Source organism: Dioscorea cayenensis, chromosome 17, assembly GCF_009730915.1.
Source record: "Dioscorea cayenensis subsp. rotundata cultivar TDr96_F1 chromosome 17, TDr96_F1_v2_PseudoChromosome.rev07_lg8_w22 25.fasta, whole genome shotgun sequence".
Classification (NCBI taxonomy): Eukaryota; Viridiplantae; Streptophyta; class Magnoliopsida; order Dioscoreales; family Dioscoreaceae; genus Dioscorea; species Dioscorea cayenensis.
This window is the reverse complement of record NC_052487.1, coordinates 8,278,633-8,290,541: the sequence shown is the minus strand read 5'-3', so window position 1 is coordinate 8,290,541 and position 11,909 is coordinate 8,278,633. Positions and strand designations below refer to the sequence as shown.

The following is an 11,909-nucleotide window of genomic DNA, read 5'->3' as shown; positions in this document are numbered from 1 at the left end:
AGGTTTGGGTTAGCGAAATGGGCTTATCGGGTCGGGTCGGGTTTGAACGTATTAGATCCGTTTACATTCGCGGGAGAGAGAGAGAGAGAGAGAGATCATTGTCTTCGATGGGGACGGCTCACAAGGTTTTCCATTCTCGACCCTTAAGCTCTCGACTCCGGCGACTCTTCTCCGCCGTGGCTTGCGTCGTCTTCGCCGTTGTTGGCTTCCTACTTGGGTCCTCTTCGTTCTCCGGCCGCTATTGTTCTGATTTACTACCGAGGTCTATCTCCGTCTCTTGGGATCGTGGGGGAGGGATCAAAGGCAATGAAGTTAGTGGGATTAGGGCAGAATCAAAGGAAAGGCATAAGGTTATGGGACTTGTTGGAATTCAGACGGGGTTTGGTTCCATGGGAAGGAGGCGATCTCTTAGGAAGACGTGGTTCCCTTCGGATCGCGAGGGGCTTCGCCGGTTGGTCTTCGTTTCTCGAATTCTTGTTTCATTGTTTTTCTTTGGAAGCGCTCGGATTTTTTGATGTTTTGTCGTGCTGAGCAAAGTTTGTGTTAATTTTCCTGTGTTTTCTATTGGTTCTATTTTGGCAAAGGTGCAATCTTTGGGCTTGTTCGGTGTCTGTATGATGGCTTTGCAGGTTGGAAGCATCAACTGGTTTGGCTTTCAGATTCGTGATTGGCAGGACTGGTGATCAAAGGAAAATGGCTTCTTTCCAAAAAGAAGTTGAACAATATGATGATTTTTTGCTGTTGGATATCAAAGAACAATACAGCAATCTCCCATACAAAACGTAAAGTAGTTGTATTTTCTTTATGGAATGTAGATAATGTAGTTTGTATGCTTTGCCTGTGAAGAGTTCCCATCTGAGCTTGTCTTTCATTTAGGTTAGCATTCTTCAAAGCAGCATTCGCACAGTTCGATGCTGATTTCTATGTAAAAGCTGATGATGATATCTATCTGAGGCCAGGTAATGTTCCTCTACTTGTGTTTTTATGCTTTAGTTGATCTCATCACTAATGGAGCTTGGTTGATTCTTACTACAGATCGTCTGTCATTGCTATTGGCTAAAGATCGTTCTCACCCTCAAACTTACCTAGGCTGCATGAAGAAGGGTCCTGTTTTCACTGATCCGAACCTCAAGTGGTTAGTTTGAACTTTTGAGATTACAACGACATTTATCAACTATTAGATATAATGAACGGAAATATGTCCTTAGGATGTAGAAATAACATAAACAAAGTACCCAAAGGTTCATATGATAGAATAGACAGACACCAAGAAAATCGCCTTGCAGTTTTAAGAAATTTTCTATTTAATACTTGTCTTATAGTGAGTTAACCAGAGGTCCGGAACTCAAAAGACTTCTTCTTGTTGTCATAAGTGATCATAGCGTGTTTTTACCACTATTCAAAAGCAGTCACTTTAAGCTGCTGTGAAAAAATATATTTTGGTGTTGTGCAGTAAATGCAGAGAACACTTAAATGAAGGACCATTTGAAAAGAATCACTTTCAGCCAGGTCCAGAGCTGTATATCAGGCTATCAGTTCTCAAGGTCTAGGTGATACTTATTGCAGCAATCCAATAATATAATAATCGTTACTAAATTTCTAAACAATTAAGTAGATTTAGGCAATTTGGATAATAGGAATATAATGCAGGGAAATTGAAAGCCCTTTAAAAGGTGGCAATCCTGAATGTTGCAGTTTAGTGGATTTGTAATTGCAACCTTTGTAATTGCTACTTTGAAAGTGTTTGTGTTTGGTGGACTTGTTTTTTTTTTTGGGAAGAGGAGTGGGGCGAACCCACTAGAGACCCCAGGGACGTGCACAAGTCTCGGTGGAACAAGTGGGGACGAGGCCGCGCTCACGTGGGCGCAGGAACCACTCGTACATAACCACTATTCACAACTCCCAGAAATGTGCCCTCAGCCGAGAATCGAACTCTCACCACTCGGTGAGAGCTCTATCGGCGACCTGTGTACCAATAGACCCGCAGGTCGTTGGCTGTTTGGTGGACTTGTTGGGTGGGTATGAACTTCAGATGTTGTACTCCAGCTATAAATTCTTTAGATCCTACCAATTACAAATGCTTAAGATGAGAAGCCAGCCTCGTTGGGTGGGATTTAAGATGCAAGTTCTCTTTATCGTGAAAATTCTTTCGTACCAAATTCTCCAAATCCAAATGAACATTCATTCAGCATACAAGTCCTTCACATGCTAGAGCCTCTGCTGAGTTCTTTCTTTGTCAATTCCTGCTTTTATTATTGTTGTATTTGTAGCTTTTGTATGTGATTGATCTGTTTTGGTTTATGCAAGTTTATTTTATTGATGAAAGCACTGTTTTGCTTACATTGTACTAGATGCATTGGTTTTCTGCAGGTATGAGCCTCTATCTTATTTGCTTGGAAAGGAATATTTTTTACATGCATATGGTCCTATCTATGCACTTTCAGCAGACGTTGTAGCCAGCTTGGTGGCACTAAAAAACAGCAGGCAAGTGATCTTTTATTCATTGCACTTACCCGATCCATGTTACTTGTCATGTCTTACTGGCAAATAGGAAGATAAAGCTTCTTTTAAATGTGCTGAAATATTTGTCAGATTGGATCTTTATTTTGTTTTGGGTTCCTAACTTCCTATTAACTTAATCATTTAATAAAATTAAGGGCTTCTACATCTCGGGCTATGCCAGAATAAATAAACACAAAGTTATTTTTCTGTGTACTTTTTTAAAATTGTGGAAAATAAAAGAAATGCCTAGTTCAGTTTTTAATAGCAAACTAATCTGGTATTAATCCGGTCAGCATGCCACATCTAATGATCTACTAACTGGATTTATGAAATTTTATAAGCCAGGTGAACCCAACATAAAACCGCCTGTTCTTAACCGGGTTTTGGATCTTCTGCCAAATTGACCACTAATAATGCACCTGAATGCTGCATTGAATATTGGTGATGTGAATCTGGCATTGTGAAACAGCAGATTCAGGATTCTAAGTCCTCTATTGGGTTCAGACCACCAGCACTAAGTCCCAAACTTTGAAATGGTAGGTTTACGCCTGGTGCTGAGCGCTGTATTTCAAATCGCTGGATTTAAGTGATCCAGGTGAACACACCTGTTTGTTTACATTAAGGAAGAATAATTGAAGCAAGATTCAGGAAAAGGAAAAGCTTTGTGATCTTTTTCTCAACATCAAGATATTTTTCTGACTAGCTGATCATGTGAAATTATAATATTGTCATCTTCTAGCCACCACTGATGCAAAATACCCTGGTGAGATAGGTAAAGTGGTTAACATGCAACAACTTGTCTATTATTGTTAAAAATAGTTAATACACAATCACTTTTGGAAAATATGGATTTTATATCATGAAATAGTTTGTGCACTCTTCAGTTCTTGTATGTTATGGTAGGTTTTCATTGTTAATTTTTAAGAAAAATTACTCTGCCGACTTAATCAATCATATGGGACTTAATCAATTATCTAGAATGGCTGCATTTGGGCAAGTGGTTCCTTTGACCAGATTTTTGATGTACCAAAGAAATCGTATTTTTGAGAAACAATTAAATAGTGATATGTTAAATGTGGTTCTTTTTACTACTACTATTTTGAACCAGCCATTCATCAATTTTGACCGATACTAGGTCTTAGAATTTGATTGGCATTCATGAAATTGTGGACTATTCAGTTAATGTTTCATGTGCCTCACATAACAATCATTGCGTCCAGCTTCCGTATGTTCAGTAATGAAGATGTTACAATAGGAGCTTGGATGCTTGCCATGAATGTCAACCACGAGGACAATCGTGCACTCTGTGATCCAGATTGTACACCATCATCAATTGCTGTTTGGGATATTCCAACATGTTCAGGTTTGTATTTCCTTGGACCATTTTTACATGGTAAAATTATTGTAAACTGACATAACGATATACTGTTTTTCTTTATTTTGCATAATAGAAGCTTTTATGATGAGTTTTTTTTTGCTATTTTAGTTTTAACATTTTAAGATCACAACTGATACACGCTCATCATCCTTCCAAACTTTTTGTTTCAGGGCTGTGCAATCCAGAGACAAGGCTTCTATTACTTCACCAAAAAGAGAGCTGTTCAAAGAGTCCAACAACAGTTTCCGATAACTGAGTGATATTCTTTGATTAACTGATAGCAAGCACTCACCTACAAGGACTTGCCCATCTGGACAGGTGAATGCCAACATATCTGTAACTCACATTGCAACCCATGTCATTTTGTAGTTTAAAAATTAAATACTCTCTTTGCTTTTATTCGCACATTATTTTTCATTGAATTGTGATACCCTTATGTTGAAATGAGGTTTCATTTCTGACTTTTAGATGGAACAAATAATAGTGAATCAGTTCCTGATGCTTTTCTTTGCAAACTCTGAGGTGGTTTATTTTTTTGTATTTGTCTCTATGTCTCGTCTTAGTTTAGTTGTACTAACTAAAGAAAACCAAAGTCCATGACTATTCATCAAATATATGGCACCTCACCAAATCTAGTGCCAGAAAAAGGCCAAGTGAAAGTGACTTCAATTGATAAGGATGTCATTGTTTAGGATCATCTAAGTGTAAGTAATTAGATTTCCTCAATATTTAGTGTGATTCTTTTATGCTTGTTTAATTTGAAGTGAAGTAAATTTCTGCATTTCCTCAAATCCATATTTCTGCACATTTCTACATTTCCTTGAGAAATTAGATTCAAACACTACTAGATTTTTTTTTCTGCTTATCAAAAGAGATACTTCTGTTTTTTTTTTCTTTCCTGCATTTCATTGTCATCTCTGTATTGTTTTTTATATTTTGATTTTGACGTCACTTAACAAGGACTTTTTTGGATTTCCAGTATTTGACATTACTTGAAGAGTTAGGTTTACTTGCATAACTAATAAAGAAGTAATGCTGATTATTATAATTAGATTAGTGGATTCGGTGGCAAAGTCCATGCCAAAACTAGTGCTTTTATATTGCATATTGATGTAGATAGGGCTGCAAATCCATTAAAGGTGTTAATCAGTCATTGTCATTGATAAGGTTCAAAGTATTTGTAAAGAGTAGTGACTTATTACAATGATTTATAATTCTAAGTGCTTATATTGTTCACTTTAATAAGTAGTTATGTGGCCTTATCTCTCTAATCTTTGTCTTATCTCTTTCTCTTTATCTAATGCTTCTCTAATCACCATGTAATATTTTTTTTAAGGGTTATATTGGAAAAATTATTATTTGCTCATTTATGAATGAGTATACAAAATGGCAATAGTTTTTGTTAAAGTTTGGCATCTAAAAAAAAGAAAAAAAAAATTCAACCACTAATTTATTTTTAAAAAAATCTAAAAAAAAAAGAAAAAAATTCAACCACTAATTTATTTTTAAAAATAAAAGAGAGGTTTTGTATGACATACTCCATCACCTTCAAGGGCTTATTTAATATATATATATATTCAAAGGTTACATCAAATTGAATATTAAGCATTAGCAAACATCATATCAAGTCCTTGATTAATAACAAAATAACTAGTAATTAATGTGTGTGTGTGTGTGTGTGTGTGTGTGTGTGTGTGTGCGCGTGTGTGTGTGTGTGTTTTTTTGTGCCTCTAAAACCTATATAATGTTTTGTTTATGCCAATACTTTCTATTTGGAGAAAGAGTGATTGTGTGGGTTCAATGTTTGAGAAAAGTGAGGAAGAATAATATGATAATTATCACATTAATTGCATGTTTTAAAAGAAGTTCCAATCTATTACAAAACTTGGAAGTCCCAGTGATTTGGTAAGTTTGGTTATATTATAAAAAAAAAAACATTTCACTATAAAAAATATAGTAACAAAGTACATAATTTTATTTGTTGTCGTTTGGGTATTGGTAAGGGATGAGTTCAATGCTTCTCAAAGTTGGGGGATAATTGATGTTTTTCTTTTTTTTTCATAAAAAATAGATTAATTGTGTCTATAATCTTTCATAAAACTAAATATTATGAAAATTCTTTAAAATTTTAAAAAAAATTTTAATATGTATGCCTTTTTGTCCTTACATAAACTACTAATATAAATTAATAAGTACAAAATGTTTAAGAAAACTTATGCATATGTATTCCTAACAAATTTTTGTGGTCATCAGGTTAATATTTTACATATGGTATGATATTTTAAATAGTATTTTTATTTTTTCAAACTTACCCATTGAGTCTATTTACTTTAAATTATAATTTTTTTGTTCTTTTATAATTTTAATTTAGTCATATCAGTCCCTCTAAACTCTAACACTAAATAATCAAAAGAAGGACTAGCATGGCTCACTTGAATGTAGTAGAGAGACTAAAATTTTACAATTTAAAATAAGAGATTTAAAGGGTAAGTTTAAAAAAATAGAGAGACTATTTAGAGAATTATACCTTAACATATATAAACAAAAAAAAATTAAACTTGCTTTATTGATTACATTTAAATCTTAAGAATTTATAATAGTAAGTAAATTAATGTTTTTACATATATGCTTTTAAGGAAAATTTAAGCTGGTTTTATTCCATTGCATTTAAATAAAAATTAATATTTTTTTGGTGTAGTTTAGGGATTTTAAATAAAATTTTATTATATTATTGTAAAAATTAATATTCATATAATTTACCATACATTATAATGGTATACACGGAGTATGTAAAAAAAATGAATTTAATGAGTTTACATAATATTTGATTTTTATTGAGCAATGAACTAATAATTATTTGAATTTTTGGGTTAATCATGAAAAAAAAAAACTCTTAACTAATAACCTAAAAATCATGTCAAAGGGCTTTTAGCCTTCAATCGCCTAAGTGAGACATGAGTTCGACATCCCGTCTCACATTAGGTGAGAGCAAGTGGCAGTTGAGCATGCTTCTCATTGGTAGAGCCAAACTTCGAACTTTTCTACATGTGTACATTATTAACCATTGCTTGTCTATTTTGTTAATAATAAATAAATAAATAAATAATCTTAGGTACCATTTGAAGCTTGTTAGACTTCTAATAGGACAAACAGAAATTATTTTGTTCTCTCAAAATGGTTGTGGTTTTACACGTAGAGTCTGAGTCAGCAAATATTTTTTTATTCTTTCAAAAAAAAAATATATTTTTTTATTAGAAAATACCTTTCATAAGTACTTGATAGAGAGACATATTTGGTTATTACAGTATCATATTTGGATGGAACTTTTTAAAGTTCTTTTTAATATTATATTTTTTAGAATAATTTATTAAAAACCACTAATTTTTTTCTTCAAACTAATTTAAAAATATGATGTCATATAGGTATTAAAAAGCTAAACCCGCTAAGGATTTATAATGGTTTGCTCTAAATCATCAACTTAGCAGGGTGTATATTTAATTGTTAGATCCCTTGAATTAGTACCATATAATGTTTGAAAATTTATCTTTAATAGATACATCCTCTCTAGCCTCTTTAATCAAACTAAGGAACTTCAAAGTAAAAGTTTATTTACAAACAAAAAGATTGAAACCTTATCAACTTAATTAATTCTTTATTTCAACAAAACACACCGAATTAATTGATTGATTATTTTATTTATATCGCACCCAATTATTAATGCAAAATTTTATAAATTTTATATTGTGAATGGAGTCAAATTTATACTTATGTATTATTTAAAGGAAAAAAAACCAAAAACCTTTTGGATCCATTGATACTTTGATCATTTTGCTCCGGTGAGATATAAGATCGAATTTTTGACAAAAGATGAGTGTGTGATAGTTGAGCATGTGCATATTCCTAACTACATGCCTGATTAAATCTAATACTTTTTGACAAAAAATAAATAAATAAATGAATAAACCTCTAATAAAAATAACAGCCACATAACCTTCATTAAAAATAGTATTTTAAATATTTTATAGCCTCCTTCTAAGTTCTAAGTATACATTAAAAAAAGAGTGCAAATACTCAAAATAGAATTAGTCGATAAAAAGTTTAAAAAAATTTAACACACGGACCTTATTAACACCAAGTAAATTAAAAATGCAACATATATTTATTTAATCCAACTTTGAGGATAAATAAGAGCACACAACTTCCCAAAGTCTAATAATAAATTAAATGGATTACAAAGGGCAAATTCCCATTGAATTATCAAGTCAAACTAAATTAAAGGTCAAATAATGGGTTGTCACAAGACCACATTGATAAATTAGGAAATCAATATCATAATATGAATTATTAATGCATATGACGTAAAGGGACAAAGGGAAGAGTGGAAAGATAGGAAAACATCAATGTCTATGAAGGGTACCATTTTTCAATTTGGACTTTTGGAGTTTGGATTCTTATTTGTTCTTTACTCAAGTGTGGGAGGGTGGTTGGCTCTTGGATGTTAGAGGGGATGGTGACCTATCTATGTGTGTTGGGACCTATTTGGGATGACATTGGAGCATGTTAGTCTAATTTTATTGGTTATTATTGATTAAATTCTTCTTATTAATTTTTTGGAAAAATTACTGTTTACCCCTCAAGAATTTTAAAACTTCTCAAACAACCACTATGAGTTTTGAATACCTCATTCTTTTTGCATTTTTTTTTGTTAAACAAAAACAAAAATAGAAGAATATGTTAAACAGAGAACTCATTTTTTTTTAAAGAGAAACCTCATTTCTTAAATAGAGAACTCATTTTTTTAAACAGAAAACTCATTTCTTAAACAGAGAACTCATTTTTTTAAACAGAAACATTGATATTTAAACAGAAAAACCAATATTTACGTGACAAATTAATCTTGGGTATAAAAATCAATTAATCTTGGCCACTCATATATATTTAAATAGAAAGAACGATATTTAAGCACTTTTTTAAATGTAAACACAATATATTAAACAAAAACATCGATAGTTAAATAAAGACAACTAAGCATAAAGACGGTCGTTTTTTATTATATGGAGATAACGACATTTACATTAAAATTTAATAAGTTTGTGGAAAAGAATTTAGGTTAGCATGATTACATTATAGCTACAAAAACACTTATAACTACAAACAAAAGAATTTAGGTTAGCATAAAGAGTAATGCATGTACTCATTTCTTAAACAAAGAGATCATTTTTTTAAACAGAAAACCCATTTCTTAAACAAAGAACTCATTTTTTTAAACAGAAATATTGATATTTAAACAGAAAAACCAATATTTACGTGACAAATTAATCTTGGGTATAAAAACCAATTAATCTTGGTCACTCGTACATATTTAAATAGAAACAACGATATTTAAACACTTTTTAAAATGTAAACACAATATATTAAACAAAAACATCGATAGTTAAATAAAGACAACCAAGCATAAAGACGCCAGTTCTTTATTATATGAAGATAACGATATTTACATTAAAAAATTAATAAGTTTCTGGAAAAGAATTTAGGTTAGCATGATTACATTATAACTATAAACAAAAGAATTTAGATTAACATGAAGAGTAATGCATGTACTTATTTCTTAAACAAAAAAACTTATTTTTTAAATAGAACCTCATATTTTAAATAAAAACCTCATATTTTAAATAGAAACCTCATGTTTTAAATAAAAACTCATTGCACCTAAGGGCATTATGGCCAAACCATGTCACACTTGCCGCAACTTCCCACGCAAGGGACAATTTCGTCCAAAAAATTTTAAATTAACTCTATCAATCACTGTTAGATGCTTAAGGGTTTAAAAAATCATTGTATTCAAAAGGAAGAGGTTTTTATGGATATTCAAATTTAAGGGGAGAATCTGTGCATATTGCAAACTTTGGGGGTGTTTTTAGCAATTTCCACTATTTTTTTATTTTTATTCATTCAATTTAGTGGTAATTGCCAAAAAAAACCCCAAAAGTTTGTAATATTTCTAAAAACACCCCTTTAATTTGGGAATCCCTAAAAACCCCTTCCTTTTAATTTCATTCTCTTCCAAACCCCCAAAGCATGTAACGGTGGTTAACAGAGTGATTTTTAAATTTTATGGATGAAATTGCCCGAGCATGAGAAGTCGTGGCATTACCATCATTTCGGCGGTTAGAGAGGAAGTAGGGTTAGGGTAATCCCAAGAGATAACTTTACTGGAGCTGTATATTTGATTTTTATCAACTCGCTTCTTCAGCTTTTTCCCTTTCGTCTCTGCCAGAACATCCTCTGTAATTTCAGCTTTTCCTTTTCCACCGGTGTCTCGAAGGAGAAGTCCCGCTAAGTATTCGAGATTTCATCGACTCGCAATCTAAGGTATCGAGAAGTTGTGATTATGGTTTTATGTTAACTATTCTCATTACAAAGAAAGATTTTTTTCGATTTTTGTTTTGTGGTTCTGCTTTTATTGGAAGACATCGAAGCCTCGCAGGGGATTTATCGGGTCCGGGGTTTTTGTTAGTCCGCACTGGGAGATTTCTCGCTAGGGTTTTTGTTTTGTTTTTACATTTTCGTCGCCTCGATCGAATTAGTTTTTTTCGATTGTTATGATTTATGTAATGTTTATAATGTACATTTCACCTTTCATTTGATCATGGTCATGCTTTTACAAATGAGGTCTCGCTTTTAAGATATGAGTCGTGGTTTAAAAAAATATGTCACCGCTAACTATTGTTATCTCTTTTTAACAAACTACGTCTCCATTTAACAAATGATATCTCTATTTAAAAATTGACATGTTACCGTTTAAAACTTTTCATTTCCCGCTTAAAAATTTGTGAATACTGCTGAATGTGTTGTCATTGTCACAAGCTAGTGATTATGGCGGTCAACCTAGCTAATGGGTGATGCTACTCGACACCCTGGGAGCGGAGACCTCGTCGAATTGAAAGTTCACATGATCCCTCGACATCGGGAGATCATCCGAAGGGACACCGCTCATAAAGATTTATCGAGTTGAAGTTGTATTCCAAGAGCATGCCCTTCTTGATTCTTCGTGCAGTAGCGCACGTACATGGCCGCACCAATAAATTCGTGGATCGGGGAAAGCTCGCCGAGTTTCAGGCCTCAATATGTGGCCCTCATTCTTGGTCTACATTGCGATGGCGACGCAGTCGTGTTTCATAAGAACAAAACTCGCTCAGCTTTCGAAGGGAGGTATTTATCAAAAACCTATGAGAGACACAGAGACTCCATCAAGGGCACTCTTGTGCAACTTGTTCGATAGAGGGGAAAAGAAGAAAATTTTGTCAAACTACTGATGGTGTGCCTCATGGGTACAGTCCTCTTCCCAAATACATCATGCTCGGTTCCGAACTGAATCGTTGATTATGTCGATGATCTACCCGCCATGGGGCGATATGCATGGGCGCAGGTGACGCACAAGTGGCTTATGGAGGATATTCCACAAGCAGCCTCTCGAGTGCAAGATAGATGCGCGGGGAAGAAGACCAACACAGGGTATATTAAGGGTTGCTCAACAGCGCTTAACATCCGGTTTTACGAGTCGACCGAACCGAAAGAAAGTCCGCTTCTGAAGATCCCAAGGATCGCTGCTACAGTGAAAAATACTTACCGAAAGCAAGCGACGATAACACAATCCCTAAAGAACAAGAACAAGCTAAGGGTGTGTCTCCGTCTGATGCTGCTGCTGCGGGCTACCTGTTGAGAAGATCATTAACTCTGTTATCAACGAAAGCATAGGGACGGTGGAACCAACGGCCGATAATACCGCATCGAAGCCAGACACAATCCCACAACAACAAGAAGCATGTAAGGATATGTCTGCGGTTGATGTTGTCATCATCCCTCAAGATCGAAGGAAGATGTTGCCGGTGTCGAACACCGCCAAGGCTCAACAACAAAGGCCGCATGATGACCCCGACCAAGCAACGAGAGATATGATTGAGACCAATCAAAAATTAGACGAGAAGGCTCTGAAAGTCTTTGTTCAAAAAAGAAAAATGGGTCGACA

At 33.7% G+C, this 11,909-nt stretch overlaps 1 protein-coding gene across 1 annotated transcript; it reads left to right on the top strand.

The window, feature by feature from the left end:
- Positions 1-71: 71 nt before the first annotated feature.
- Positions 72-4,379, top strand: LOC120280847 (probable beta-1,3-galactosyltransferase 14). Its single transcript, XM_039287801.1, has 7 exons — positions 72-451; positions 630-782; positions 877-959; positions 1,036-1,135; positions 2,371-2,484; positions 3,723-3,865; positions 4,051-4,379. Exons 1-7 carry the CDS (start codon positions 108-110, stop codon positions 4,134-4,136), a joined length of 1,023 nt encoding a protein of 340 aa, XP_039143735.1. The 5' UTR covers positions 72-107; the 3' UTR covers positions 4,137-4,379.
- The last annotated feature ends 7,530 nt before the right edge of the window (positions 4,380-11,909 follow it).

Excerpts from the sequence above, each read along its gene's own strand:
- LOC120280847 (XM_039287801.1), top strand. The coding sequence starts at position 108 with ATGGGGACGGCTCACAAGGTTTTCCATTCTCGACCCTTAAGCTCTCGA. Across the intron at positions 960-1,035 it reads TGATATCTATCTGAGGCCAG|ATCGTCTGTCATTGCTATTG; the intron begins GTAATGTTCCTC and ends TTCTTACTACAG. Across the intron at positions 3,866-4,050 it reads GGATATTCCAACATGTTCAG|GGCTGTGCAATCCAGAGACA; the intron begins GTTTGTATTTCC and ends TTTTTGTTTCAG.